Genomic DNA, 25,883 nt, shown 5'->3' with positions numbered 1-25,883 from the left:
CAGCCCCCATTCTCATCCCAATAGGAGAAGCCACGTGGTAGTGTTACACGCCTTCAATCGAAGCACTCAGGGGGCAGGCGCCAGTGAATGTCTGAGTTCGAGGCCAGCCAGGTCTACAGAGAGAGTTCCAGGATGGCCAGGACTACACAGAGAAACAAACAAACAAACCAATAGTATAAGCCACGGGGAACGGGGCTTAGAGAGCTCGGGTCACTTGTCCAAGCACACACAGCTGAGAAGTGACAAAGCTGGAACTGGAACACTGGCTCCCATCCATCTGTTAGTCTTTCTAATCTGTGCAGAGCCTCTGACAGTCTTCCAGAGGCTAGCCCAAAACTGTCCTCTTTCTAACACTCCTGGCTCACTCTGGAATCCATCCTACTCTAGAGAGAAGTTCTGAGTTCTGTGCCAGACCAGTACATCTCCTGAATTCAAACATAGACACACACACACACACACACACACACACACACACACACAGTGGAGATGGAGAACAGGGAAGGATTGTGGCTCCATTACCCAATTACTAACTCTCTGGCCAAGAGCTGTGGGGTGGCAGTCAGTCATTTACTCATGAAAGCTCTGTGCTCACCAACCACAGACCTCACCCTCTTGCCCAGGTCCCAACTATGCGGTCACCACCTACCACCACCCAGCACCCCAGAGTGCTGAACTGTTCTACACCCTGGCATTTGCACATCCCTGCTCCTCTTTGGCATGCCTTTCCCATGCCCATGCTTTCTACCTGCCCAAATCCTACCAAGGACAGCCACTTTCCCATGAGGCTTCTGGCCAGTGTGTGAGCAGCCGATATGTGTCTGCTCACAAGGTTTTCTCAAGCCCAAGGCAATGAAACAGACACACCAGCTTTCCGTGTGTCTGTAATTTCAGCAGCCTGCTCGGAACCTCGTAAGTGGTCAAGCTGCCTCTTCTGCCACTCAGAGCCTCTTGCCTGGCATGGAAGCTTGTGAGCGTTCAGTGAGTGAGTGATCACAGGCTCTGGATGGCACTAGGACTGAGGAGATGTCTGCTCTTTTAGTCTGCTGTGTAAGAGTGTGAACAGGGCCATGGCAGGGCTGTGTGAGCCCTGGTCCTGGTACTGTGTTTGAAAGCCAGAGGGCACAATAAACTCAGGTTGTAGTTGGCCTTAAAAGCTTTCATTGTGGGTCAGTGAAGGCATGGGTGCAGAGAGCAGAGCCCATCACTACCACCCTTTGTGCAAATACCAAAACTGGCAGAAGGCAGGCTGGTGTGAAGTTGAAGACCTTGAATCCAGGAGGAAGGTATTGACCAGCCATAGAAGCCTCTGGGCTCACCCAGACCTCGTGTGTGTGTGTGTGTGTGTGTGTGTGTGTGTGTGTGTGTGTGTGTGTGGTTGTATACACTCCAGCCTTTTAGACTGCTGGCCAAAGAATTAGCCTTTTACTTCGGCATGTAAATGTTCTAAGCTTAAGGGTTGAGGAGAAAATATATCGAAGTAGTACAGAGAACCAGAAAAAGGAAAAGATGGGCAAGCAGGTCTCTCTCCACTGAACATCCAGTCAGATGTTTTCAGACACTCTCCAAGCGAAGGCCAGCCAGGGTAATTTTAGCAGCCTAAGAGTGGAGAGCTTGCAACTGCTCACTCCACTTTCAAAGGCGTCAATGGTTCATTTTTGAGAGCCATTCATCCTGAGGTTCAGCAAGTGGCCTTGAGGGCACACAGCCTCGTGTTCTGAGAAGGGAGCAGCCTGCCGGCAGCCGTGTCTGCAGAATCCCCTGAGCGTCTGCCTTCAGATGTGCCGGGCTCAGTGACTGCTGCAGCTTTCTGTGATTTGGGGCTTTTGCAGCCGCTGTTGCTCTGATCAGTTTTTAATGCATTTATTTTTGTAGCTAACGAGGGTGTGTTGCCTGCTGGGCCCTGTGCTAGGCACCAGGCTCTGTGATGCCTGATGAATGAGACCACTCTCCATGGAACTCTCACCAAAGCAGGGAGAGGGAACGGGTGGCTTTTCTTCATGAGAAAGTTCTTTCTTTTTTACTATGTGATAAGCACTGGCCTGTACACTGGGACAGTCTCGGACAGACTTAGAGTATCCTGCTCCTGGGCACCAGGGCTTGGTCTTGATTCTCTATGATCCCCAAATAAGACAAGTGGAAGTTCTTTTAGGTCCCATCAGGGGCTACATTAGCTTTCCAGACAAGTATTTAAGCTCCAAAGACAACTTTGATCCCAAGAAGTCCTCCAGGGTAACCCAGAGAGGAGAGAGGCCAGCCAGCAGAGCCACCAGCTCTGATCTGATTTGTCCCCCATGTGCCTTTGTCAGAAAGATAAAGGACAGTCCAACAGGTGAGCGTTGCCTACCACAGAGATACTTGTACATACACTTTCACTGCTGTTCACTATAGCTGGAACGTGGAGCCAGCAGATAAATGCATAAGGAAAATGCAGTACCTAACACAATGTGAAACTTTATCCAGCCATAAAGAAAAATAAAATAATGACGTTTGCAAGAAAAATGAATGGAACTGGAGATCTCTGCACTAAATGAAATAAGACAGAACTGGGCAAATATTGCATGTTTTCTCATATGTGGACACTATACTTAAGACTATATGCATGTGCGTTTCTATATGTGTGTCGTGTCAGCCATGAAACTAAAAAGGGGGTCACGAGAGGGGAAGAAGGTGATTGATACAGTTAATAAAAAAAGCAGAGTAGGGGGAGGACTATCTGGGAGATGAAAAGAAACAGCCTGAAGGGGGGAGGGCACTGGAGGGACAGCAGGAACAAAAGATAATGATAACGTGTGTGAAGAAAATTCTGACACAGGCTACATACATAACAGATGAACACCCAGAGCACAGTGCTAAGCAAAGTACCAAGTTACTCCACATGAGCTTGCTAGTGTAAGATTCACAGATGTGAAAAGTAGCACAGTGGCTGTCAGCAGCCAGAGGTGGCTGTCAGCAGCGAGAGGTGCCTGTCAGCAGCCACAGGAGGAAGTATTCACTGCATAATGGGCATGGAGTTTCCACCTGAATATCACAGAGATGGATGGAGATATTGGCTGCACATTACAAATCAGCTGGATGCCTCTGAACAATGGCACACTGGGGAGGGCAGTGAGATGGCTCAGAAGATAAAGGCATTTGCCTCCAAGCCCGATGATGTGAGTTTACTCACATGGTAGAAGGAGAAAACTGACTCCTGAAAGTTGTATTTTGGCCTCCACAAATACACACACACACACACACACACACACACACACACACACATAAACAAACCTCTGTTTTAAAAATGGTTGGTGAAGCCAGGCACGGTGGCACATGCCTGTAATCCCAGCACACAGGGAGGCAAAGGCGGGCATTTTTCTGTGAGTTCAAGGCCAGGTCTACAAAGCAAGTCCAGGACAGCTGAAGCTACACAGAGAAACCCTGTCTTGAAAAACAAAAACAAACAAACAAACAAACAAACAAGCAAAAAATGGTGGGTGGGTGCTAAAGAGTTGGCTCAGTCAGGAAAGTCCTTGCTGTGCAAGAACAAGGACCTGAATTCAGATCCCCAAGACCCAAGTTAGGCATGGTGGTACATGCCTGTAATCCCAGCCTTGGGTGAAAGAGTGAAGATGAGTAGATCCTTGAAGCTCACTGGCAACCCATGAACTGATGAGCTTCAGGTTCAATGAGACCTTGTCTCAAAAATTAAAGGTAAAGAGGGATTAAGGAAAGACCTCAGGCACATTCTCCTGCATACAAGTGCACACACCACAGGTATACACAACACTACGCATGGAAAACAAAAGATTCACACGGTAACTTTTACCTTTTTATGTATCTTACCACAGTTAATTAGAGGGGACCTGTGGTTTGCAGAACCTGGGAGAGAATGACAGATTGGGTTACAGCCAGTCCTCATACATAGAAGGGCCTTGCCCACACTCCAAGGTAAACTTGTTCTGCTGCAGCATGCACTACCACATAGGCATCCGAGACCCGTGTGGCTCCCTTATATAAGGCACAGGAGACTCAGCACACCACGCTGCCCATCTTGCGGCGGGGGACCTGCTGGTCAGTGTCTCCTGCCCACTACTGACCTATGATTCTGTTGCAGATTGCATCCCTGCTCAAGGACAATGAACGCATCCAGTCCACCCAGACTGTCACCCCCAATGACGAGGACAGTGACATCAAGAAAATTAAGAAGGTCTGTACCATCCCCAGCTGGCAGTGCCCCTCTGCTATCCCATACATGCTTATGGCATGCCACTCACCCAGTCACCCCCAGATCCATTGACAGAACCGGCAGCAACTTGCTTCTTTTGACACCTGTCACCCCGTACTTTCTGGTTGTCTCTGGGAGTGAGGGTGATCTAGCCCCACTTTATAGAGACAAGGGAGAGGAAGGAGGAGATGGGGTCAACACCACGGTCTAGGGAAATCTCCTTAGAGTTTTCCTCCAAGTGCTATGCAGGCTCACCAAGCCCCCTCGGACACCTTTCCATCATCACTTCCTTGCTTGTTTTCCACTGTCTCACACACACACACACACACACACACACACACACACACCACAACACACCCCTCACAACTGCCCACTCTTCAGCAGGTCTCAGCAGGAAGCTGCCTTTCATAAGACCCCAAGAGAGAAAGATATTTCACAAAGCATCAGGGACCTGCCCAATAGCCGTGGTAATGACAATACCATGGGAAGAAGCCTGGCTCTCTTTTCACCTTGCCAAACCCAAGACAAGGAAGATGGCTCACCCTAAGGTCAGCAAATGAAACCAGAGGATCTTCTCTGCCTGATTTGCAGGAAGAACCCCGTTCCACACAGTCCAGAAACCGCAAATATAATCCCACAGGCCAAGTCCAGCCCTCTCATGGCTTTCAGCCTGTGTATATTTTCCCACTTATATCTGTTGCTAGTGCTTTAAGAGCTAAACACTTCACGCAGAAATCTGGATATCTGGTTTCTCAAAAATAGAAATTGCAGCACATTCATTAGCCACGTTCTACGTGCCAGATGCTATTCTAGGAGCTTGATGCAGATTAAGTGGGTCCTCAGGAAAAGCCTCTGAGATTTGATCGTCATCTCCAGCTCATATCTGGGGAAGCTGAGACACAGAGAGGCCAGGTAACTTGTCAAAGCTGACACAGCTAAATATTGCAGGGAGACATGCAAACCCTCGCACCACTTCCAGAGCCCATGCCCTCAGCGGCATTTACATGGCCTCCTGGAGCAGCAGGGGGTCTAACAGCCTGGGCCTGTACAGGGATAGCAATGTCAGCCCCAAGCAAGAGAGGCAAGCCATCCATATACACATGTAGGAGCTTTCAGGTTCACACAGGCAAACATGGAGACTTGACACTGGTCCCACCAAGGCAGGAACAACTGGCTCTGCTGGGGCCCCTGAACATCTCGGCCCACCCCTTAACTTAGGGCATCTCTTTCTGCTTGCCCCATTTGAAAAGGGCTGGCTTGACCTCCACCCCCATGTCTGTTTCTTGGGGATTTAAAGCCCTCCCTTTTCCACAAAGGCCTTCCTGTCCTTAGGGCAAATCTGTACTACAGGCTGCCTTTCTGTCCATGGCCAGCGCCCTTCAGTAAAGACTCCTGTATGCTGGCCCATCTCTGTGTTCCTCCATGTACAGTCACAGGCTTGTGCACAGCTAAGCAGCACCAAGAGTGCAGGAGGTAGGTGACCCTGGATTAGAACCCAGTGCAGCTGAAGACAACTGTGTATGTGTGTATGTGTGTGTGTGTGTGTGTGTGTGTGTGTGTGTGTGTGTACTTGTGTCTTTATGTATGTGTGTTTTGTACCTGTGTCTTTGTGTCTTTTTGCATTGTCTTAGTTAGGGTTTGCATTGCTTGATGAAACACCATGACCAAAGCAACTTGGGGAGGAAAGGGTTTATTTGGCTTGTATATCATAATCCATTGAGGGAAGCCAAGGCAGAAACTTAAACAGAAAAGGAACCCAGAGGCAGAAGCTGATGCAGAGGAACGCTGCCTGACACTTGCTCTTCATGGTTGCTAAGCCTGCTTTCTTAAAGCACCCAAGGCCACTAGTTCAGGGGTTGTACACCAGTGGTGAGCTGGGCCCTTTCACATCAAGCACTAATTAAGAAAATGTCCTTCAGGCTTGCCTACAGCCTGATCTTATGAAAGCATTTTCTCATTTGAAGATTTCCTCTCTGATAACTCCAGCTTGTGTCAAGATCTTATAAAACCAGCCAGCACATGTATGCATGTCTATTTGTACTTGTGTCTTTGTGTTTGTATGAGCATGTCTATGTACATCTCTGTGTCTTTATGTGTATATGTCATGTATCTGTGTATATGTCTCTCTGCATGTGATGTGTGGCTGAGTGCATATGTCTGCATATTAATGTGTGTATATATCTGCATGTGTCTTTGTTACTCTGTTCTTGTGTGTGTGTTGTATGTGTAGTGTGTATGTTTATGTGTGCCTGTATGTGTTTCTGTGTGTGTATCTGTGTATGTCCATGCATATCCATGAGTGAAGACCCTTTCCCAAGTTCCTGCCACTTGTTGGAGGCTGCTTCTCTCAGCTGACTCCAAGGCCACGGAGCAAGTGCCCGACTCATTTCCCCGCTGAGTTGGAAGAGGCTCCAGCCTGGCGCTGGGGCTCAGAATCCACTGAAGAGCTGGAGATGAGGAGATTTCCATGTTTTGTTCAAGTTGATAATTACCCTCTCCAGACAAGCTTTAATTGAAACCTCTGGGCTCTCAGAAGTGTCATTAGACAGGACGCAACCATGCCAGGCACAGCCTTGCGAACCTTCTCCTGTTGTGTAGACTAGCCCCGTTGTGGAGACTTGTGTCCCATTATTTTTTGTTTTTTGTTTGTTTTTTTTTTTCCTTTCTGCATTTCAAAGCAATTAGGGAGCTTGTTAAAAGCAGCTGGCTGGGCAGACCCTAGAACCCACACTTCTAACAAGCTGTCTAGTCCGTACTGTGATGCTCCGTATCCCTATTAGATAGACGGAAAAACTGTCTCTGAGGGCACAAAGAACATGCTCAGCATCACACAAGCAGCAGAGCCCAGGACTGCACTGAATCTCAGCTCTTCTCCCCATACTCCTAGCAGCAGGGATGACCAGCCTCTGGACCCTGCCCCTGAGGTGCTCGCAGCTTACAAGAACAAGAGAAACTGATACTAACGTAGACCCCTCCCACTCTTCTTAACAGGTACAGAGCTTCCTTCGGGGCTGGCTGTGCCGGCGGAAGTGGAAGACCGTCATCCAGGACTACATCCGGTCTCCCCACGCTGACAGCATGCGCAAGAGGAACCAGGTGGTGTTCAGCATGCTGGAGGCCGAAGCCGAGTATGTGCAGCAACTTCACATCCTTGTCAACAATTTTCTGCGCCCGCTGCGCATGGCAGCCAGCTCCAAGAAGCCTCCCATCACACACGATGACGTCAGCAGCATCTTCCTGAACAGGTAAGCAGGAGGGACAGCAAAGGTGGGAAGGAGGCCAGGAAGTATTGGGTCACCAGATGTTGAGCTGAATTCTGGAACAAACCCACATCTGTTTCCCATCCAATACAGCTGAGAAACTGAGGCCCAGAGAAGACGTACATAATTCAAGGTCACATGGGTAAACAGTTTCAGGGCCTGATAAGGGAGTGTGAACAGAGGTCTGCATAGTCTAAATCTAACGCATTGTGACCATGGTAAGACAGTCAACAAAGACGGTTTGACCGCACAATTTAGAGGAGGCTGTTCCTGACATGTGATGGATGGGCAAAGGCCATGGATACATCCAAACATAAGACACAGGAACTATTCCACCCAAAGTACCAATAGCTGAAGCTGAGTGCTTTATTTTTAAAAAATGGCTGGAAATGCAGCTCAGATGGAGAACATTTGCCTGGTATTTGTGAGGCCCTCAGTTATATTCAGAGCTGGAAAAAAAATTTAAAAAGAAAGAAGGAAGGAAGGAAGAACAGATAGCGCATTTGCACTCGTGTTTTGGAAACGTAAGAGCTCAGCCTTAACTTCTAAAAGGCTCTTGTATTAAGAGCCTCCCTGGTCAGAAGCATGTGAAAGGGAGGTGTCACCTGGTGAACAAGGATGCCAGAGAACAAGGAGGAACCAGTTTCATGTTTACAACAATCCATTCTTTCCAGAACAAACCCACTCCTGTGAGACCATGCCCACAATGCAAAGCTGCCACCAACCCTACCTTAGCCCCCACTAAGCTATGCCTCTCAGAGCCTCACCATTTTCCAGGGCCATCAGATTGGAGACGAAGCTTCCACATGAGTCTTACCAGAGATAATTTATAGCTCAAATATGGGCACCGGAGGTTAGATGAAGCGTGTTCCTTATCTTGGTGCCATCCAGCCACCTGGAGGCCAGTTTCAGATCTCAGTTCTCAACTGCCAGCTGTCCCTTTGCCTAATGGAAACAGTCCCTTTCCCACTTGCAGGCTCTCAGCCTTCAAGCGGGGTCTGTAGTTTTGGCCACTGTTCTTTTTCATCAGCCTCTTTCTAAGAGGACTCTCCTTAGGAGATGATTTGAGTACACTTCCTGGTGGGTGAGAAAATCGCATGAACTAGAAAAAAAAAAAAAAGGGCAACAGAAAAGAAGACACCAAAATAGAGTGCTGTTCCCGGGCAGTTTTCACCAGGAGTAAGGTGGCTCACTTGTGTCTCTGTGTGTTCACATACTGTGTTTCTTTAAAAAAATCTTCATCATTCTGTTACTTTACTAACAAATTAGCTCCTCGTCTGGGTCCTCTACATGGACACTTAGGACACGGGTCACTTTCTCTGACTCTTCTGCCCAAGCGAGTGTGGCAAGTTTTAAAGGCCTATGGACACCATGCAGTGATGGGAGAGGCAGCAAGATGTGTCTCTAATGCCCAGATGGAAAACAGGCTGAAGAGGCCAAAAGTCCATGTATGGAGCACCATGGGTGTGGATGGGTATTAGCTCGGCGGGGGTGGGGGCAGATAAACCCCTGTGGGCTAATTGAACCCGTTGAACTCACAGAGACCTGGCTGTCTCTGCCCCGAGTGCTTGGATTAATGGTGTGAGTCACTTCTTGAGCTTCACTAGAACTCTTTTAACCTGATATTTTTGACCGACTGTTCAAGCTGCAGGCTAGGTATGGTGGTACACACCTACCACCCACCACAACCATGAGACAGAGGTCTAGGCACCACAAGTGAAGAGTTTTTCAGTGTCTAACTCCCCACAGAGGGTGAGGACAGTGCACAGTGCCAGGGGTACCATTCGTAAAAGGGCCAGCAAGACTTATCTGCAAAGGGCCAGATAGGAGTATTTTTATTTTACAGTGAGAAGTAGGAGAAGGAATGAAAGGGTACTGGAGGGACAGATCTGAGCAACGTACATTGACACATAAAATGCCATCGGTTTATTCACTAAAATATTAACTAATAAAAAATAAGTATTTTAGAGTCTGTGAACCCTGAATTCCCTATAACAACTAAGCAATAATAGAGACACAAACACATGTAGTGGTTCTGTTTCAATTAATTTTATTTATACACACTACAATGTGTACTTCGCATAATTTTCACAGATCACAAAATGTCCTTTTAAGGGTTCTTTCCCAACCACTTAAAATTTAAAAAAAAGAAAGAAAAGAAAATCCAGATGTGGTGACACATACCCATAATGCCACCACTGAGGAGACAAGGCAGAAGGATTCCGAGTTCAAGGACAGCCTACGGTACATAGTTTGACTCCCAGCCATCCTTAAGTATGTAGTAAGATTCTGCCGTAAAACAACAATAACCTCAAAAGTGAAAATTCACAAGATGGGGTGTGTCATGTATGACCCACAGGCCACAGCTGCTAACCGCTGACACGGAGTGGGGTGAGAATGGAACCCACCAGAACAGGGTACCTGGCAGCCCAATCTCTGTCTTCTTGTTGTTGTTGTTGTTGTTGTTGTTGCTAGAACTGGATGCGGAGAGAGTGACCAGCATCTGCTCTGGTACCTGACCGTGTGTTGGCGGAGCTCTACAGACAGCTCACAGCTTTCCACCTACACTCTCCTCAGAGAGTCACAATACACTTAGCATTAAAAAAAAAAAAGAAAAAAAAATCAATCATTTTTACTCAAACTGACAGAACTGAATAAAATCAATCATTTTTACCTAAACTGACAGAACTGAGTAAAAATGGAAAGCTTTCCAATTATTCTTATCAAAATTTGATTTGTTTTGTTTTGTTAAAAAAAAAAAAAGCATCCTTGGGACTGGAAAGATGGCTTAGCAGTTAAGGGCATTTCCTTGCTCTTGCCACATTAAATTCTCAGCACAACCATAGCTCCAGTTCCGGTAATCCAGTGCCCTCTTCTGACATCCGTTGGGCACCAGGCATGCATGTGGTACACAGACATGGCAGCAAAGCATTCACACACCTAAAAATAAACTAAATGAATCTAAAAGAATTTTGAAATATGCTAGCTTGTATATAATATTGTACTCTCTCACCTCCAGGTCTTTCTTCTCTCCTACTCTCTTTTCCCAACCAAAAATGTCAGTACCTACCAAGAGAACGGCCTATGCAAAAAAAAAAAACTAGGAGGCAAGAAAAACTTGAGCACAGTGGACAGAAATAAAGGCAGAGTTGCAAGAAGTGAAGTGAGAAAGAGGGAAGGATTTATAAGGCAGACTTGGGGGTGCAAGCCAAGATAAGGCTGCTCCAGATAATCAGCAAGAAATGATTGCTCTGTTAAGAGAGGGGAGTGAGCTGGGGAGCAGGAGTAAAAGCAGGAGACCTGTGAGGATTCTACTAACAATAGTCTGGGCAGAGATGAGAGAGAGGCAGATACTACTGAGAGCAGAGCAAAGAACCCACGACGTGATGGAGTGACCGGGAGGCTGGCCAGTTAGAGCTGCCATTCAGTAAGGAGAGGAACAGATGGGGGAGGAGGAACTGTGTTGGGTAAGTCAGAGGTCATACTTGATGGGAACATGGCAGTGAGTCCGAAGTCCAGGTAGTTTTTAATCCAGTGAGGGGTAGCTTTTCCCATTGTCTGCAGAGTAGCTTAAAAACATGAGAAAAATGATTCTGCTCATAATAGAACCAACAACGCAATTATGTAGAAGTAAACAGAGGACCCAAATGATGAGGGCATAAAGGAGGACTCAGAAAACACACCTCGGGGCTTCGGGAAATGGCTCCGTTGGTGCTCAGATCTGACTTCCATCCCCGGAGCCCATGTGGAAAGACTGAGGGTGAGGATTACAGGTGTTTACCTGTAATCCCGGCACTGAGGTGGCAGAGACAAGTGGAGCCCAGGGGCTCAGTGACCAGCCAGCCTGGCTTACTTGGTGAACTCCAGGCCAGTGACAGACCTTGTCTCAACATAAGGTTATAGTGTTCCTGAGAATTCACCAAAGGTTGTCCTCTGGCCTCACATGGATCCACATCTGCAAACACATATGCTTATACACAGAGAGAGAGAGGCAGAGACAGAGAGGTGTACCAGTGTCCAGATTAGAAATATCCCATGTCAAAAAATGTCCTTTCACCAAAAATATTGTCCAAACTTAACATAATTCTACCCAAAGTGACTTAAAGTTCATGTAAACAACGAAAGACACATTCCCTACCTGTAATTAAAATATCATGTAAAGAGGATGGGAAAATGGCAAGTTGGGTAAATCAGTTGTTTCACAAGCATGAAAGCTGGAGTTCAGAACCCCAGCACCACACAAATGCTGGGAGGGTGCAGTGGTCTGCATGTAGTCCCCCAAACAAGCTGGCTAGCTAGACAAATAAATTAACAAGCTTTGGGTTCCATGAGAGCACTCTTTCACTGAGGAAGACATCTGACATCAACTTCTTGTCTTCACACCCATGGAAGCATACATAAACACTTGCACACACCACATACACACAAAAGTGGGTGGGGTGGGTGGATGAACAGAGAGACAAATGATAGATTGGTTGATGAGAGAGAGAGAGATAAACAGAGATGGATGGACAGATTGATGGATGGACGGGTTCATAGGTAGGTAGGTAGATAGATAGATAGATAGATAGATAGATAGATAGATAGATAGATAGATAGATAGATAGGAAGAACAGAAGTGTAGGACCAGAATCAGCCAGCAGGCCATCAGATCAAAAAGAAAGTCCAGGCTTATTTTGAAGAACGTATGTGAGTTTAGTAAAAATCCACTGGCATTCTAGCTTAAACTGAACAACTGGTGTGCCTAACAAAGGACACAAACATTCATAACCTTCTCATGCTACACCAAGGCAAGTTTTGCTTAGCTATTTTTACATAAAATAAAATACAGGTGACTACAGAGGCCGTGTAGGGACTGGGGAAGGCCTAGTGTCTAGTGTTGAGGCAGAAAGAAAATAGAGAACCTCCCACAACAAAATGGAAAATCACATCACCACCCATGATAAGTCTGAAGTGAATGATGGGCCTTGAACATGCCAGACCTGTGTTTGAGAGAATTGTCTCCAATTCCTGAGAGTAAGTGGGCATCACTAGGCAGTTCCCAAAATAGAGACAATTGGCCGATGTACAAGGAAACTGTTCAACCAGCCCACTAATCCTGTGTGTTTGTAAGTGTGAGTGCATGTGTGTGTGTGTGTGTGTGTGTGTGTGTGTGTGTGTGTGCCTGTGTGTGTGTGTGTGCCTGCACATGAGTGTAGGCACATGCATGTGCAGGTCAGAGAAAAAGCTTGTGTATCTGTCCATCTGTCTTCTCCTTTTACCTTGTTTGAGACAGAATCTCCTTGTTGTTTACTGCCATGGACACATGTCCCTAATTCCCATCTCCTCAAAAGAGTGCTGGGTTACAGGCACATGCTGCTACATCCAGCTTCTTTGTGTTCTACAATCCAAACTCAGGTCATCACACTTGTTCAGAAAGTACTTTATCCACAGAGCCATCTCCTGAGGCCAACACCCATCTTTTTTTTTTTTTTTAAACAAAAAGCGGAATTCATTGGGTTTTTTCTTACAGGGTGGGAAACAGTGGCGATTTCTGGTTTTCAGGTTATGGTGAAGTTCTCAGAGTCCACACTTTTAGGAGGGATGCTTTGTTTTCTGCAGATTTGCCATTTACTATGCTGGGCAGATGTGGCTTTTCACAATGCAAGGCTCGTGACCACCCTTCACAGAGCATTCCCGTCAAACAACACAGGCTCCGTTTATGTCCCTGACACATTTGGTAATTCTTGTGGAATTTCAAACTTCATTGCGTTATGATGGTCTGTGACAAGTGACCTTTGATATTATGATTTAATTGTTTGTGAAACCATGAATCTTTTTTATTAAATTAATTTATTTATTCACTTTACATCCCTATCGTAGCCCCTCCCTCCTCTCCTGCCTGTTCCACACTACCTTCCTGTTCTCCCATCCCTCCTCCCCTATTCCTCAAAAAAAAAAGGGGGGGATGCCACCCCTCTCCACCCACCCCACTTCATGTCACATCAGGACTGAGCTCATCCTCTTCCCCTGAGGCCTGGTGAGGCAACCCCACCAGGGGATAGTCATCAAAAAGCAACCAACAGAGTCCATGGCACTCCTTATGCCCAGATACCATGAATCTTAACATGATCCATTTGAGGCCAAGCATGGTGGCACATGTCTTTAATCTCAGCACTTAGGAAGCAGAGCCTGGTGGGTCTCTATGAGTTCAAGGCCAGCTCTGGTCTACAGAGTGAGTTCCACAACAGCCAGAGCTGTTACACAGAGAAACCCTGTGTAAAACAAAACAAAAAGATGATCCATTTGATGCAATGAATGTCACATATGTTCTGGCTGCTCCACCAGCTGGCCAGTGCTCTCTCTCAGTTACTGTACTCTGGCCTCTGTGTCCCCAGAGACAATACTGAAATTGGAGTAATAACTCTACAGTGACCCTAAGTGTGTGAGTAAAACACAGTCTCAATACTCTATTTTTAATCTTGAGCGAAAACATCTCTCAGTGAGAAAAACCTACTGAGAGCTGAATGGCCTGAGAGCCAAGCTTGTCAAAACAAACAGCCGAGTTGCGAAGGCAAAGAAAGGGGCCTTGAAGGAAAATTAGAAAATTTCTCCAGGTTCTGGGGTTAAGTACTCCCTCAGCCCTTGCAAAGAACCCAAGTTTGATTCTCAGCACCCATGTTAGGTGACACATGACTGCCCATAACTCTCCTAGTGCCCATGCCTCTGGCCTCTTCAGATGCCTGCACTGATGGTCACATACCTACACTCAGACATATAATTAAAAATAATAAAAAAAAAAATATAAAAAAGAAGGTGCTGGTCCTGTAAACAGCCCAAAACTGAGAAAGCTGGCAGTCATAGAGAGACCTTCTGAGTGGTCCCAGAGGGAAACTCAAACAAACAGTGGCATTGCCTGAGGTTGGAACCTAATCCAGAAGGATGTGCTAACTCTCTTCAACTCTGGAAAAGCTGAGAGGTGAGGATGCTGTGGCAGCTGGCAGAGGTTTGTGGAGAGAAGTCATTTCTCCAACTTGCAGTGCAAGAGGATGCATCAGGTGCTGATGGGGAAACCAGAGTAAGTGATCCAGGAGATGGATCAGAGAAAACCCATGAAGGTGGCTGCACTCCACACGTGGGCCAGAGAGCGTGACCGAACAGACAGCCCCATGGGAGACTGTCACAGCTACAGAGAAGTTGATATCTGGCTTTGGAGCTTCAAAGAACCAACTGTTTTGTTAAGGACTTAGACATGGAGTCTAAGCCAGTGGTCATTTAAAATTCTGAATTATCAGGATCCTGAATCTTCCTCACCTGTGCTCTGTGAAGGGGGCCCAAGCACATCTATAGATACCATGGAAGTCCTCTGTTGAGACCTAATGCAAGGGAAGAACAAAGATTCCTTCCAAAAGAGTACCGGTGATTGACAGGGTGCCTAGTTACCCCCGAGCCATGATGGAGACGTAAAAAGCAAATGCTTATTTCATGCCAGCTATTAATGACATCTGCTCTGCAGCTGGTGCCTCAAGGAGGAATATCAACTTCCAAATCTGATAATCTAAGTAATATATTTTTGTAAGGCTGCCACAAAAGAGGATTCTTCTGAAGGATCTGGTCGAAGTTATGTCAAGAGTTTCTGGAAGACACGCACCATTGTAGATGCCAGGAAGAGCATCTGTGATTCATGGGAAAGGACAAGATAATAACATTAATGGGAGTTTGGAAGAAGATGGGTTCAAACTCTCACAGGTGACATGGAGGCATCCAAGGCCTCCACAGAGGGGTTCACCTCAGGTGTGGAGGAAACAGCAAAGAACAACAGGGCTCGGAAGTGAAGTCTAAAGATGAGACTGAAGGGCTGCAGTTTCGGGATATAAGCAAAGAAGCTGGTGTCCTCAGGTGGCTCCTGCCCCTGGAGACCCTGGGAACACTCTGACATGACAGAGGATCTGCAGTGCTGCAGGAACTTGGCTGGTAGCAGCAGCAGGGTCTGAGGTTCTAAGTTTGGAAGTTCTCCAGGCCGTAAAATATGGACCTGAGAACTCCTGTCCTGAAAAAGAGGGGTCGGTGGATCTGGGAAAGTTCACAGATGCCTCATTTTAAGAAGTCACCACAGCCTCTCCAACCACCTCATTGGTCACGGTGCTCAACGTTGCTGCCAAGACCCTCCGCCAGCAAGATTGGCTTGCTGAGGACTCAGGCAGCCATTAGCATCTTTCAGCAAGGAAATGTTTCTCAGTTAAGCTGTGTGGATTTTGAAGGCATCGTACCTGGGCTGGGGAGATGACTAAATGGGCAAGAGCAGTTGCTAGATGAGCATAAGGACCTGAGTTCGAATCCCCAGAACTCATGTAAAAAATAAAAAAAAAAAAAAACTGACATGGCTTCATATGCCTTTAACCCCAATGCTGTGGGAAGCAGAATAATAAGGATGGCTGGGGCTTGCTGGCTGTCAGCCCAGCTCCAGGCTCAGTGAGAGACCTTTACCTCAAAGGAATAAGGCAGCGAGTGATAGAGCGGGATGCCTGATACTTGTCTCTGGCCTCCACACTCATGCAAATGGGCTCTTGCTCTGACATACACAGGTGTGCATATACACAGAGAGAGAGAGAGAGAGAGAGAGAGAGAGAGAGAGATCACATTAGTGCACATGTAAACTAAAGAGAAGTGGAAATACAACTTTTAACAAACATTGAGAGAGGGGTGAAAAAAATCTTGTGACTCTGTTAATTAGCCTGTTTGCTTTGCTGTGTGGTCTGGAGCCAGCCCTTGCAATGCCTTCAGGTGGACGTTCCTGGTGTGTTGCTACACTGGGCTGTGCAGGACTGGGATCTAAAGAGCTTCCTCTTCTGGCTGGTGCAGATCCCAGTGTCTGGTGCTTATCTTCTGCCTGCTGGGAGGGGCTTCACTGTGACCAGGCTCTGCTCTCTGCTCTGCTGTGTTCTCCCTCCCAGAAATCTGTGCTCTGAGGGGGTCTTACTACATCAGCACTGCCTGAGCAGGGGGAAGAGGCGAGAGAGCAGAGAACAGCAGAGGGGGTAGAGCAGGGTCCATGAGCAAAGGACGTGAGAAGGGCAGAGACAAGGAGAATGGGAAAGGAGATGGAGAAAAGGAGACATGGCAAGGCATAGAGAAAGAGAATGAATCAGGCGTTAAAAGGACAGTGAGGAATCTAGGCTCTGGTAGGCTCCTGCCGTCTACCAGGCAGCCCCGTCATTGCAAGAGACCCTTCACTTTGGCTTATTTCCCCTAGTAGAAGGATTTGAACTTCATTGATCTTAGGCGTCGTACAGGAGGACACACAGCTAGAAAAGAGCATAAGTCAGATAGGAGCTGCATTCTGTGGGACTCCAAGCCCCATCTCTTCCCACCGACAGTGGCTGGGGTTCTCTATTCTCCAGGTCTCTCCCATACCTTGAGGCAGGGGAAATAAAGGGAGAGAGCGGGGAGGGCTTCTCATGCACCATTGGGCTGCTGATCACAGCAACTCTTCTCTGCCCTTGGTGGGCTGGCATCCCCAACACAGAGGGCCTTGTGTGGAGGTTTGTGTCCTGCCACTTAACCCTGAGATGACTGGAGTTCCCAGCGAGGGCCCCGCATTTAAGATGGCACTAATGTGTCCAGCAGGGCCCTCCCCGGGAGGTAGGAAGCCCAGGCAGGAGCTCACCAGCACTTTTTCTTTCAGTGAGACCATCATGTTCCTGCATCAGATCTTCTACCAAGGCTTGAAGGCCCGCATCTCCAGCTGGCCCACCCTGGTGCTGGGTGAGTAGGGGCCCCACATAGTCCTCTTCTGGGCAGGAGACGGCTCTGTCCCTCCAGATCATCACAGTCAGGCACCCTATAGACTTCAGAGTCCCCAGGAGGAGAAAGACAACCACCCCAATCACTGCTGTGCCCCCTTCCAAATTTTCCTGCACAGGAGCCCTGGGAGTCTGGGAGTTTTCTTTTCCCATTTCACATGACTGAAAACACACTGAGTTAAAGAGTCTGAAGCTTGTTTGTAGCAGACATCTCATTCATTTGCTTACATTATATTATTATTTTATGCTGTTACATTATTATCATGATCATTATAAATATTTCGAGACAGGGTCTTTATTGCATCCCTAACTGTCCTGGAACTTCCTGTGTAGTCCAGACTGGCCTTGAACTGGTATCGATCTGCCTCCCAAGTGCTGTGATTAAAGGTGTGCACCACCACGCCTGGCAATGTGTTTTGCATTTTTGCTCAGCATTGTAAATAGAGCATTTTCTCAGGACCAATTTTCTCATGTTGAGGTTTTTGATGGCTGCATAAGGCTCCAGTGTCCCTAACTAACTCTTCTTCTTGTTTCTGAGCTGTTGCAAATCTTTAGGGATCATTTCCATAGAGAATAGGTTTCCAGACGTTGAATTACTAGAACGAAGGCTCTGGATTCATCTCCATTGCCTAGAAGGCTGTGCTGTAGGGTCCCGGGATTGAGGCACAGCATACCCTTCCACTGTACCAAACCTGTGCCAGGCCTGAGCCTTTGTTTTCGTTATTGTTGCTTTCTCACATTCTCGCTTTAATAGGAAAGATCAACACCAGTGTTCCCTTCACTGCAGAGGGGAGGGCCCCAGTAAGAGTCAGAGCTGGGCCAGATGTAGCTCTCCAAGCCCCCTCCACTCTTTGGATGTTTCTTGTATCAAAAACCCTGCTTTATGGGGCCAGAGAACTAAGTACCTCAGTCAGTAAAATGCTTGCCTCAAAGGAATGATGATTAGTGCAATACTCACAAGCCACCTAAAACGCTAAAGCAGGGCCTGGTGGGATTGTGCTTACTGCTCTTGCAGAGGACTCAGGCTTGGTTCTCAGCCACCCACATTGATTTCAAGGGAATCTGATGCCCCCCTTCTGGCCAATATGGGTACTGCATGCAAGTGGTGTATTTACATAGGCAAAGCACGAATGAAATGAGGACCAAGGATGTGGCTGTTCCTCAGTATGGTTGAGGAGAAGGTTTTTATAATAGATATGAAGAACAAAACAGCATATGGAAGGATCTGGACTGAACTGGACCAGAAGACTGAACACAGTCATAAGAGGAGACAGAGGCAGGGAGAGCAAGAGAGGAAAAGAGAGGAGAGAGAAGGAAGCCAAGAGAAAAACCAAGAGACCAAGATCATTAAGAGGGCACATAGCCAATAGGGAAGCGAAGCTGGGGCCTGGAGAGGTTTAGGATAGAGACGAGAGTGAGAAGTACTGATGAGAACCAGGACAGAGAAACAGGTGCTTGACTTGCCACGAGAATCTGTTGGCCAGTTTTCTGCTATGATATGTTAATAGACACCTCAGTTAGCCATTCGTTCAGGGCTTATTTGAGACCTAACAAAACACACACCACACGAAATAAAAGTAAATACACTTTTTTTTTTAAAGTGGACTGGAATGCATGCACTTACATTCCCAGTCAGTGATGGGGAGGCAGAGGCATGCGGTCCCTGGGGCTTTCTGGCCAGACTAGTCTAGTTAGCAAGCCCAGGGTACCCGTAAGAGACCTTCTCTCAGAAAACAAGGCTCCTAGGGAATGATACCAAAGGCTGAACTCTGACTTCCACATACAAACGCACAGAGGTGCACCACGTATACCCACATACCCACGCACATGAACACACACACGCACACTGATCCTACCTCTTACAAAGACACTTTGAGTGGAGAGGCTGGCCACACTCCACATGGGTCAACCATGAGATAAGGTGTGACCTCCACCAAAGCTACTTTCTGGAGATGGTTCCCAAAGCAGGACCCCTCCAAGCCACAGCCACCAGGCCTCCATGGGCCTCGACTCCATCTCTCCAAGCCTCCCGTCACAGCTGCCACAAGACAGCCCAAGCACGCCTCTAAGCCTCGGTCCTAAACCCACCTCTGATCATGGATAGGGCTGATAGAGCAGTGTAATGCCCAAGGTGGGATCTCTCTGGAGTGGGGATCTGGCACACAGGCTCCCTGGGTGGGCCGATGGGCCAAAGGCCTGGGGACATCTTGCCCCGGGGTCCCTCTGGTCTGCTGACCCCGCCTGCCCCGCAGCCGACCTGTTCGACATCCTGCTGCCCATGCTCAACATCTATCAGGAGTTCGTGCGCAACCACCAGTACAGCCTCCAGATCCTGGCTCACTGCAAGCAGAACCGGGACTTTGACAAGCTCCTCAAGCAGTACGAAGCCAAGCCAGACTGCGAAGAGCGCACGCTGGAGACCTTCCTCACCTACCCCATGTTCCAGGTGGCTGCTGTGACCTTCAGGGGAGCAGGCTGGGGCGGGGGCACTGAGGGCACAGCCTGGCGGGACACAGTCCTCAACAACCCTGGCAGGTGGAGAGCTATCTGACCACGCATGCACCTGTCCACTCCGGCAGTGGGGAAGGTGAGGGGCAGTTCCCAGAGACAGTCACACGGAGGCCCCTATTGTCCTGGCTCTCCCGGCAGATCAGGAATGCAGCCTGCTTCCCTCCTCAGCCTACTGGGTTCAAAGAACCATCTTGCCTCTCTGTCTTGCCTTCGGTCTCTCTCCCTCATTGCCCTGCATCTCGTCTGCCATCACTGTCTCTCCCTGCTTGGCTCTCTTTCCCTTCCTATCCTTCCACCCATCCCTCATCTCTCTGGTTCTGTCCCTCCGTGTCCCCTGCCACTCATAGATCCCCAGGTACATCCTGACACTTCATGAACTGCTGGCCCACACACCTCATGAGCACGTGGAGCGCAACAGTCTGGACTATGCCAAATCCAAACTAGAGGAGCTGTCCAGGTGAGTGTACAGTGGGGGTGCAGAGGATGGGCAGGGAAGGGCTGATTATTTCCTCAGAAAAAAAAAAAAAATCATAGCCTGCCTGACTTCAAAGCTGGGTCCCGTGACGGACCTGTGCAGCTTACATATGGGCCTGGGTGAAGCAGCATGAGCTGGGTTCTGTCCCTGGCACAGATAGAGTTTGCAGAATCCTGGCATTTAAGTAGAGCCATCATATATACGTGTATCTGTGTGTGTGTGTGTGTGTGTGTGTGTGTGTGTGTGTGTGTGTGTGTGCGCGTGCGCGTGCGTTAAACAAAAACAAGGCAGAAATAGAGCTTAGTTGATAGAGTACTTGCCCAGCTTTGCACTCAGTATCCAGTACTACATAAAACCAGGTATGGTGGCACCTGCTAACCCCAGCACTTACAGAACGGAGACAGGGAATTCAAAGCTTACATTTTAAGGCTACCCTGGAACCTGTGAGGCTTTATCTCAAAAAAACAAGCAAAAAAAAATTTAGTGATAAGAGCCCACCAAGGATGGGGGTCCCAGGTGCCTCGCTGGAGTTCCCATCGGCAGCCAAAGATGACAGATGCAAAAGCTGTGACCATTTCAGACACTCTGGTCCAGCATCCCCCGCCAGGCCCTCTGTCTGTCCTGCAGTCCAGAGGGAGCCTTCCTCTGCAAGAGCAGAAGCAGGAGGGGAGCCCTGCCACACCCACTGAGGTGCTGGGGGTGGAGTAGGAAGTGGTCTAGATAGGGAGTAGAGCACCAAGCAGAGGCAGTAGGCTTCCCCAGTGGACTGGGCGGGAGAATGAGAGACTAGTGACCCCAGATGAGATGCCTTCCCATCCCCAAGTGGAGGAGACCAGAGTGGAGGGTTATAGAGCCTGGAACTGAGAGCCGTCGGTGATGACTGTGCTATGAGATTGCCACAGGGGCCACTTCAAACAGGAAGACACCAGAGCCTAGCAATGAGCCTGGGTGGAGGGCACAACATGCGGATAGGTCCTGTGGTCAGGCAGAGAGGATTGGGAGTGAGCATCAGGGAGATTCAGCTGCCTGAAGCCCACAAAGGATAACAAACAGGTCTCAGCTCCAAGCTAGGCAGAGGAATAAACTGGGACAGGCTAGGACAGTCAGAGGACAGGCTGTCCAACCTGATCCTTCTGAGACTCCACTGAGTTGCTGAGTCATGAAGGGGGACCAGGTAAGCATGGTATCAGAGTGTGACTGCAGAGGGGCAGAGCCAACGGCAGGAGAAAAGGACTCTCTGTCTACCATGTTCAGGAACCAAGTCCTACACTCTTCTCCTTCCCCAGGGAAAAGGCTTAGGATGCCTCTGAGGTTCCTCATAACTGAGGAATGCATGTCCTGGCACAAATGGGATGCAGATGGCCTGAGAGGCCGAGGTATTTCACCTAAGACCTAGGTGTGCATCCTACTCTTTCTTCCTTGCGCCCAACACCTGCAGCTGCCCCGGGCCCAGCCCTTATGGCACATTGGAGTGTTCTCTCGTCCTCCCCCGACAGAGTGCTGATGGAAGTGTCCCAGCAAGAGGAAACTATCAGATTGCCAAGCACTGCCCAGGCTAGGCTAGGAAAAACGTCTTCTCCAACCCTGACAACTAGCTCTTCTCAGAACTGTACCTCCTCCAGCACCTATGGACCAGCATTCTGGACCAGGCCTTTGTTTTGACATTTTATCCTCAACCACTGTAGCACCACTGATAACACAGACCATCACTTCCAGGACCCCAAAGAGCTCGCTAGCTATGTGTGCACGTGCGTCCCCAACACCAGTCTCTCTCTGCAGTAGAACTTGTCCTCACCAGCTGTAGGCCACCCTTGACAAGTCTGCTTGCCACTGTGGCATCACTGCTTTGTGCCTTTCAGAGTCCAACATTCCCCAGCAAAAATTCACCCTCACCGTGAGAAATGTTCTCTCTGCCGTTGGCCACTTCTCAAGCAGGATCACGTCTCCAGGAACCGGGAGTCTGAGAAAAGATTTTCTGAGGAGAAATAGGGGAAACTGAGGCTGCTAGAGAAGAGAGCCAGTCTAGACGTCCCAGAGAGTTTAAGCTAAAATGAGAGTCCTAAAGCAGAAAACTGAAATGCTGAGCCCCTCCTCCTCCACAGCATCCTGCACACGGGGAACTGAGGGTCAACAGGATGAGGCTTGAGTGGCTTACCCCATTCATAGCCCACCCAAGCACCTCTCCTCTGAGGTTAAACACGTGGTCGCCAGCCCTCTTGGTGACATTGACTGTAGAACTTCAGAAATGGGCAGAAAAGCATAAGATGTGCTCTTCTTGAAGTGGGTAGGGATTTCTCCAGCGCTTCCCCCTCCCAAAAGTATTCATTGCTTTCCTAAGAAGCCTGGGAATCCAACAGGGCAAAATTGCCAGAGAACACCCCCCCTCCCCACGCACATGCTATTTTTTTTTCAACGTAATTAAATGGCACCATCTCCTGGAGGGAATTGGAGTTGCAGAAGACAGAAAAAATTCTTTTCCTCCCAGAAGGCAGATAGTCTTTCCCTATGCCAGCAGAATTGCCTGCCGCTCCCCTTCCAGGGCCTATGCAACATTAAAAGCACAGCCTTGTAAAGATATGGGAGAAAGATCTGGGACATAACTCAGTGGTAGAGCACTTGACTTGAGTTCAGTTCCCAGCAAGAAGGAGAGAAGAGCCTGAGGAAAAGAGTACAGGGGTAATGAACTTTGCTTGCAGATGAGAACAGTGTATAGTAAGATATGGGTAGTAAATAAGAGTGTCCTGGGCTCACATCTTCCTCCTGGGCTGGATCTGCTATCTATCCTACAATGGTCAGCACTGAAATATGACTGGGCCCTCTTCCGAGCCACCAATTCCATTCCAGTCTTTCTAAAATAAGCACCTGGTGATTTGGGCAACCAGGGGATTAAACCAGATGGAGCCTGGGCAGTGTCCAGCATACAACTGGCGCTCAACAGATGAGAATTGCCCTCTCCTCTTGGGTCTGCCCAGGGAGCCAGCATTGCCCTCCCTGAGTGTGGGACAGCGCACCTCTTACTTCCTGCCTCCCCAGGATCATGCATGACGAAGTCAGTGAGACAGAGAACATCCGAAAGAACCTGGCCATCGAGCGCATGATCATCGAGGGCTGTGAGATCCTCCTCGACACCAGCCAGACCTTCGTGCGGCAAGGTAGGGCAGCTGATCCTCACCCTGATAAAGGGTCCCGACGGGTGGACGGCACTCGGGGACGCCAGTGGCCTAGCCTGCAACTGTGATTGTGGAATGTTCCGGACTGCTAAGGATGCAAAAGTTCCACTAGGGAGCAGAACCTTTGTGCTTGCGCGCGCGCACACACATACACACACACACACACACACACACACACACACACACACACACACACACTACTGGTTCTCAGGTTCCCTCAGACCAAATATGTGTCTAATGTCCTGATTAGCGATGGGTTGTGGTTGTTGTTGTTGTCACCTCTGACCTGCCTGACCTTTGGTGGGTAAAGTAGGAAGCAGGATGAGGACAGATAGCAACTGGCCCTAGGGAAAGCAGGTGCTTACTGAAGGTAATGGGAGGGAGCCCCGTGCTCTGTGGTTCCGACTGAAGTGGGTCTTCCCACCTCTGGCTCCTCAGAATCAGTGTCTTGAGAGTGGGTCTGGATGGCATGACCTTGTTGAGTTCCTGATGGCCCAGAGACATCAACACTGTGATGCATTTGAAGGGCGCCTCACGCAGCTGTGTGTTCTATGGGAAACTCCTCCCTTGCCTGTGTGCCCCGATGGATCCCTGAACAGGGCCCGGAGCTCCTCCCAGCCCTTCCTACTTTTCAGCCACGCAGCCAACACTGACCCTTGCCCTGTGCCCACCAGGTCTCCAGAGAATGGAGCCAGCCCCAGCCTGTAGAAGAAGACCTGTCACAGATGGACAGCCCAGATGCAGCAGACGCAGAGCAGGGCAGAGGAGTCGGGAAGCTAGGCAGTAGGGTCTAGGATGACATTTGCTATGGGAGAGAGTAATGGGGACAGACAGGAGAGGAGCTGGGAGGAGAGCCCATTGCAGACCATGCTGAGGAGTCCTGAGTGCCTGGTCGATATGGACAGTGAGGACAATGGGGAGGGAATCTGTAAAACATGTGTGGAGTGGGACATCCAGAGTAGAGAGAGCTACCTACTCTCTCCAGCAACGGCTTTCAACTGTACTGTACTACACTGAGATTCACATACTCAGTCTGGGCTCTGCAGCTAAGTGCCAAGATTAATTGGTGATGCCTGTTGTGGCCACAGCTGTGCAATGTATCATGCTAATACACCAGAACCTGCCTAAGGCTCCCCATTTGTGCAGCTCCATCGTTCAGTGCCATTTCCAGCCCTCAGCCCAGCTCTCCATTTCTTTTAGGGTCCCTTTGCTTGCCAAGCCCCTGGTCCTTGGCTGGGAGGGTGTGAGGCTCCGTAGAGAGCTCTCATTATCCCCACCTGGCTCTGAGGCTGGGCTGGAAGGAGTGACCAGGGCATTGGGACTACCTTGTTCCACGACCGATTTCGGCTGCACCTCAACCCCCGAGGCTGGTCCAGAGGGTAGCATCATCAGTGTCATCTGAGGACCACTTCCTGCTCCCACAGGTTCCCTCATCCAGGTGCCCATGTCAGAAAAGGGCAAGATCACCAGGGGCCGCCTGGGGTCTCTGTCCCTCAAGAAGGAGGGTGAGCGGCAGTGCTTCCTGTTCTCCAAGCACCTCATCATCTGCACCAGAGGCTCTGGAGGGAAACTGCACCTGACCAAGGTAAGGGCCTGGGAGAGGAGCTGCAGGGCCTGGGGTTCAGGCTCACAGTCTTCTCCTTCACTTCAGGACCAGAGGCTGATGCTACAGTAGGGTGCTGAGGCACTTAAGTGAGAGTTTGTGAGTATGTGAGCCCAGACCTGTACACACGCATACACACCCTGGTTAAGCTGACAGCGAGAATGAACAGAACAGCCCCTGATATCTTCACCCTGAAGAAACCAAGGGAGCTGAGGTGGCGCCAGGCCCCAGGGACTCCCACAGCTGGTCAGTTCTAACCAACCGTTCAAGGCACAAGTATGGTCATATGATTGTGCAAGTGTGTATGTGTGTATGTATGTGGGGGTGGTATGTGGATAGAGGTGTTGGAAAGAGTGGAGCGCCCCCTCCAGACAAAGGTTAGAGCAAGACATAGCATCTTTCTCTGTCATCTCTGGGCAAAAGTTCTCAGACAAAACCCTCCTGACCTTCCCAGACACTCACTCACTCTATCACAGGAAGCCTTCCTCAAGCCAGATGACCGTGGAAGGCTGATGAACGGTTGTCACCGGGTCTTCCTTCTTGTAGTTTAAACTCAATGGCCTGGCTCATTCCAGTAGGGAGAGGGAAAGAAGCAAGCACCAGGACCCCAGGACCTTTGCTCCTGCTGTGTACTCATGTGCACAGCCTTACCTCTTCTTCAGCAGACCCTTCAAGCATATCCTTTGAGCAAGACAAGCAAGCAAGACCTTTCAAGCATGTCCTTCAAGACCTGCTCAAAAGCAGCTCTGCTGTAAAGCCTCGGGCTCAAGTCAAAACTACTGCTCCCCAACACAACTCATTGCCTGCTTCACCGCTCTGAACCCCAACTATCCCTAAATCTGTCACCTATGTCACCCTGAAAATGTCCTTGCCCTGTG

At 48.9% G+C, this 25,883-nt stretch overlaps 1 protein-coding gene across 2 annotated transcripts in view; it reads left to right on the top strand.

Annotated features, from left to right (window-relative positions):
- The window catches only part of Rasgrf1 (Ras protein specific guanine nucleotide releasing factor 1), a 97,162-nt gene that overhangs the window by 26,259 nt on the left and 45,020 nt on the right, over positions 1-25,883 (top strand). For both annotated transcript variants that reach the window (XM_021638710.2, XM_060385540.1), the window contains exons 4-10: positions 4,094-4,186; positions 7,196-7,449; positions 17,129-17,208; positions 19,499-19,692; positions 20,105-20,214; positions 23,266-23,384; positions 24,827-24,987. In XM_021638710.2, coding sequence (XP_021494385.1) covers positions 4,094-4,186; positions 7,196-7,449; positions 17,129-17,208; positions 19,499-19,692; positions 20,105-20,214; positions 23,266-23,384; positions 24,827-24,987 — 1,011 coding nt within the window. The remainder of the gene's footprint in view (positions 1-4,093; positions 4,187-7,195; positions 7,450-17,128; positions 17,209-19,498; positions 19,693-20,104; positions 20,215-23,265; positions 23,385-24,826; positions 24,988-25,883) is intronic.

This window comes from Meriones unguiculatus, chromosome 6 (genome assembly GCF_030254825.1).
Source record: "Meriones unguiculatus strain TT.TT164.6M chromosome 6, Bangor_MerUng_6.1, whole genome shotgun sequence".
In the NCBI taxonomy this organism is placed as follows: domain Eukaryota; kingdom Metazoa; phylum Chordata; class Mammalia; order Rodentia; family Muridae; genus Meriones; species Meriones unguiculatus.
This window is presented reverse-complemented; position numbering and strand designations above follow the sequence as displayed.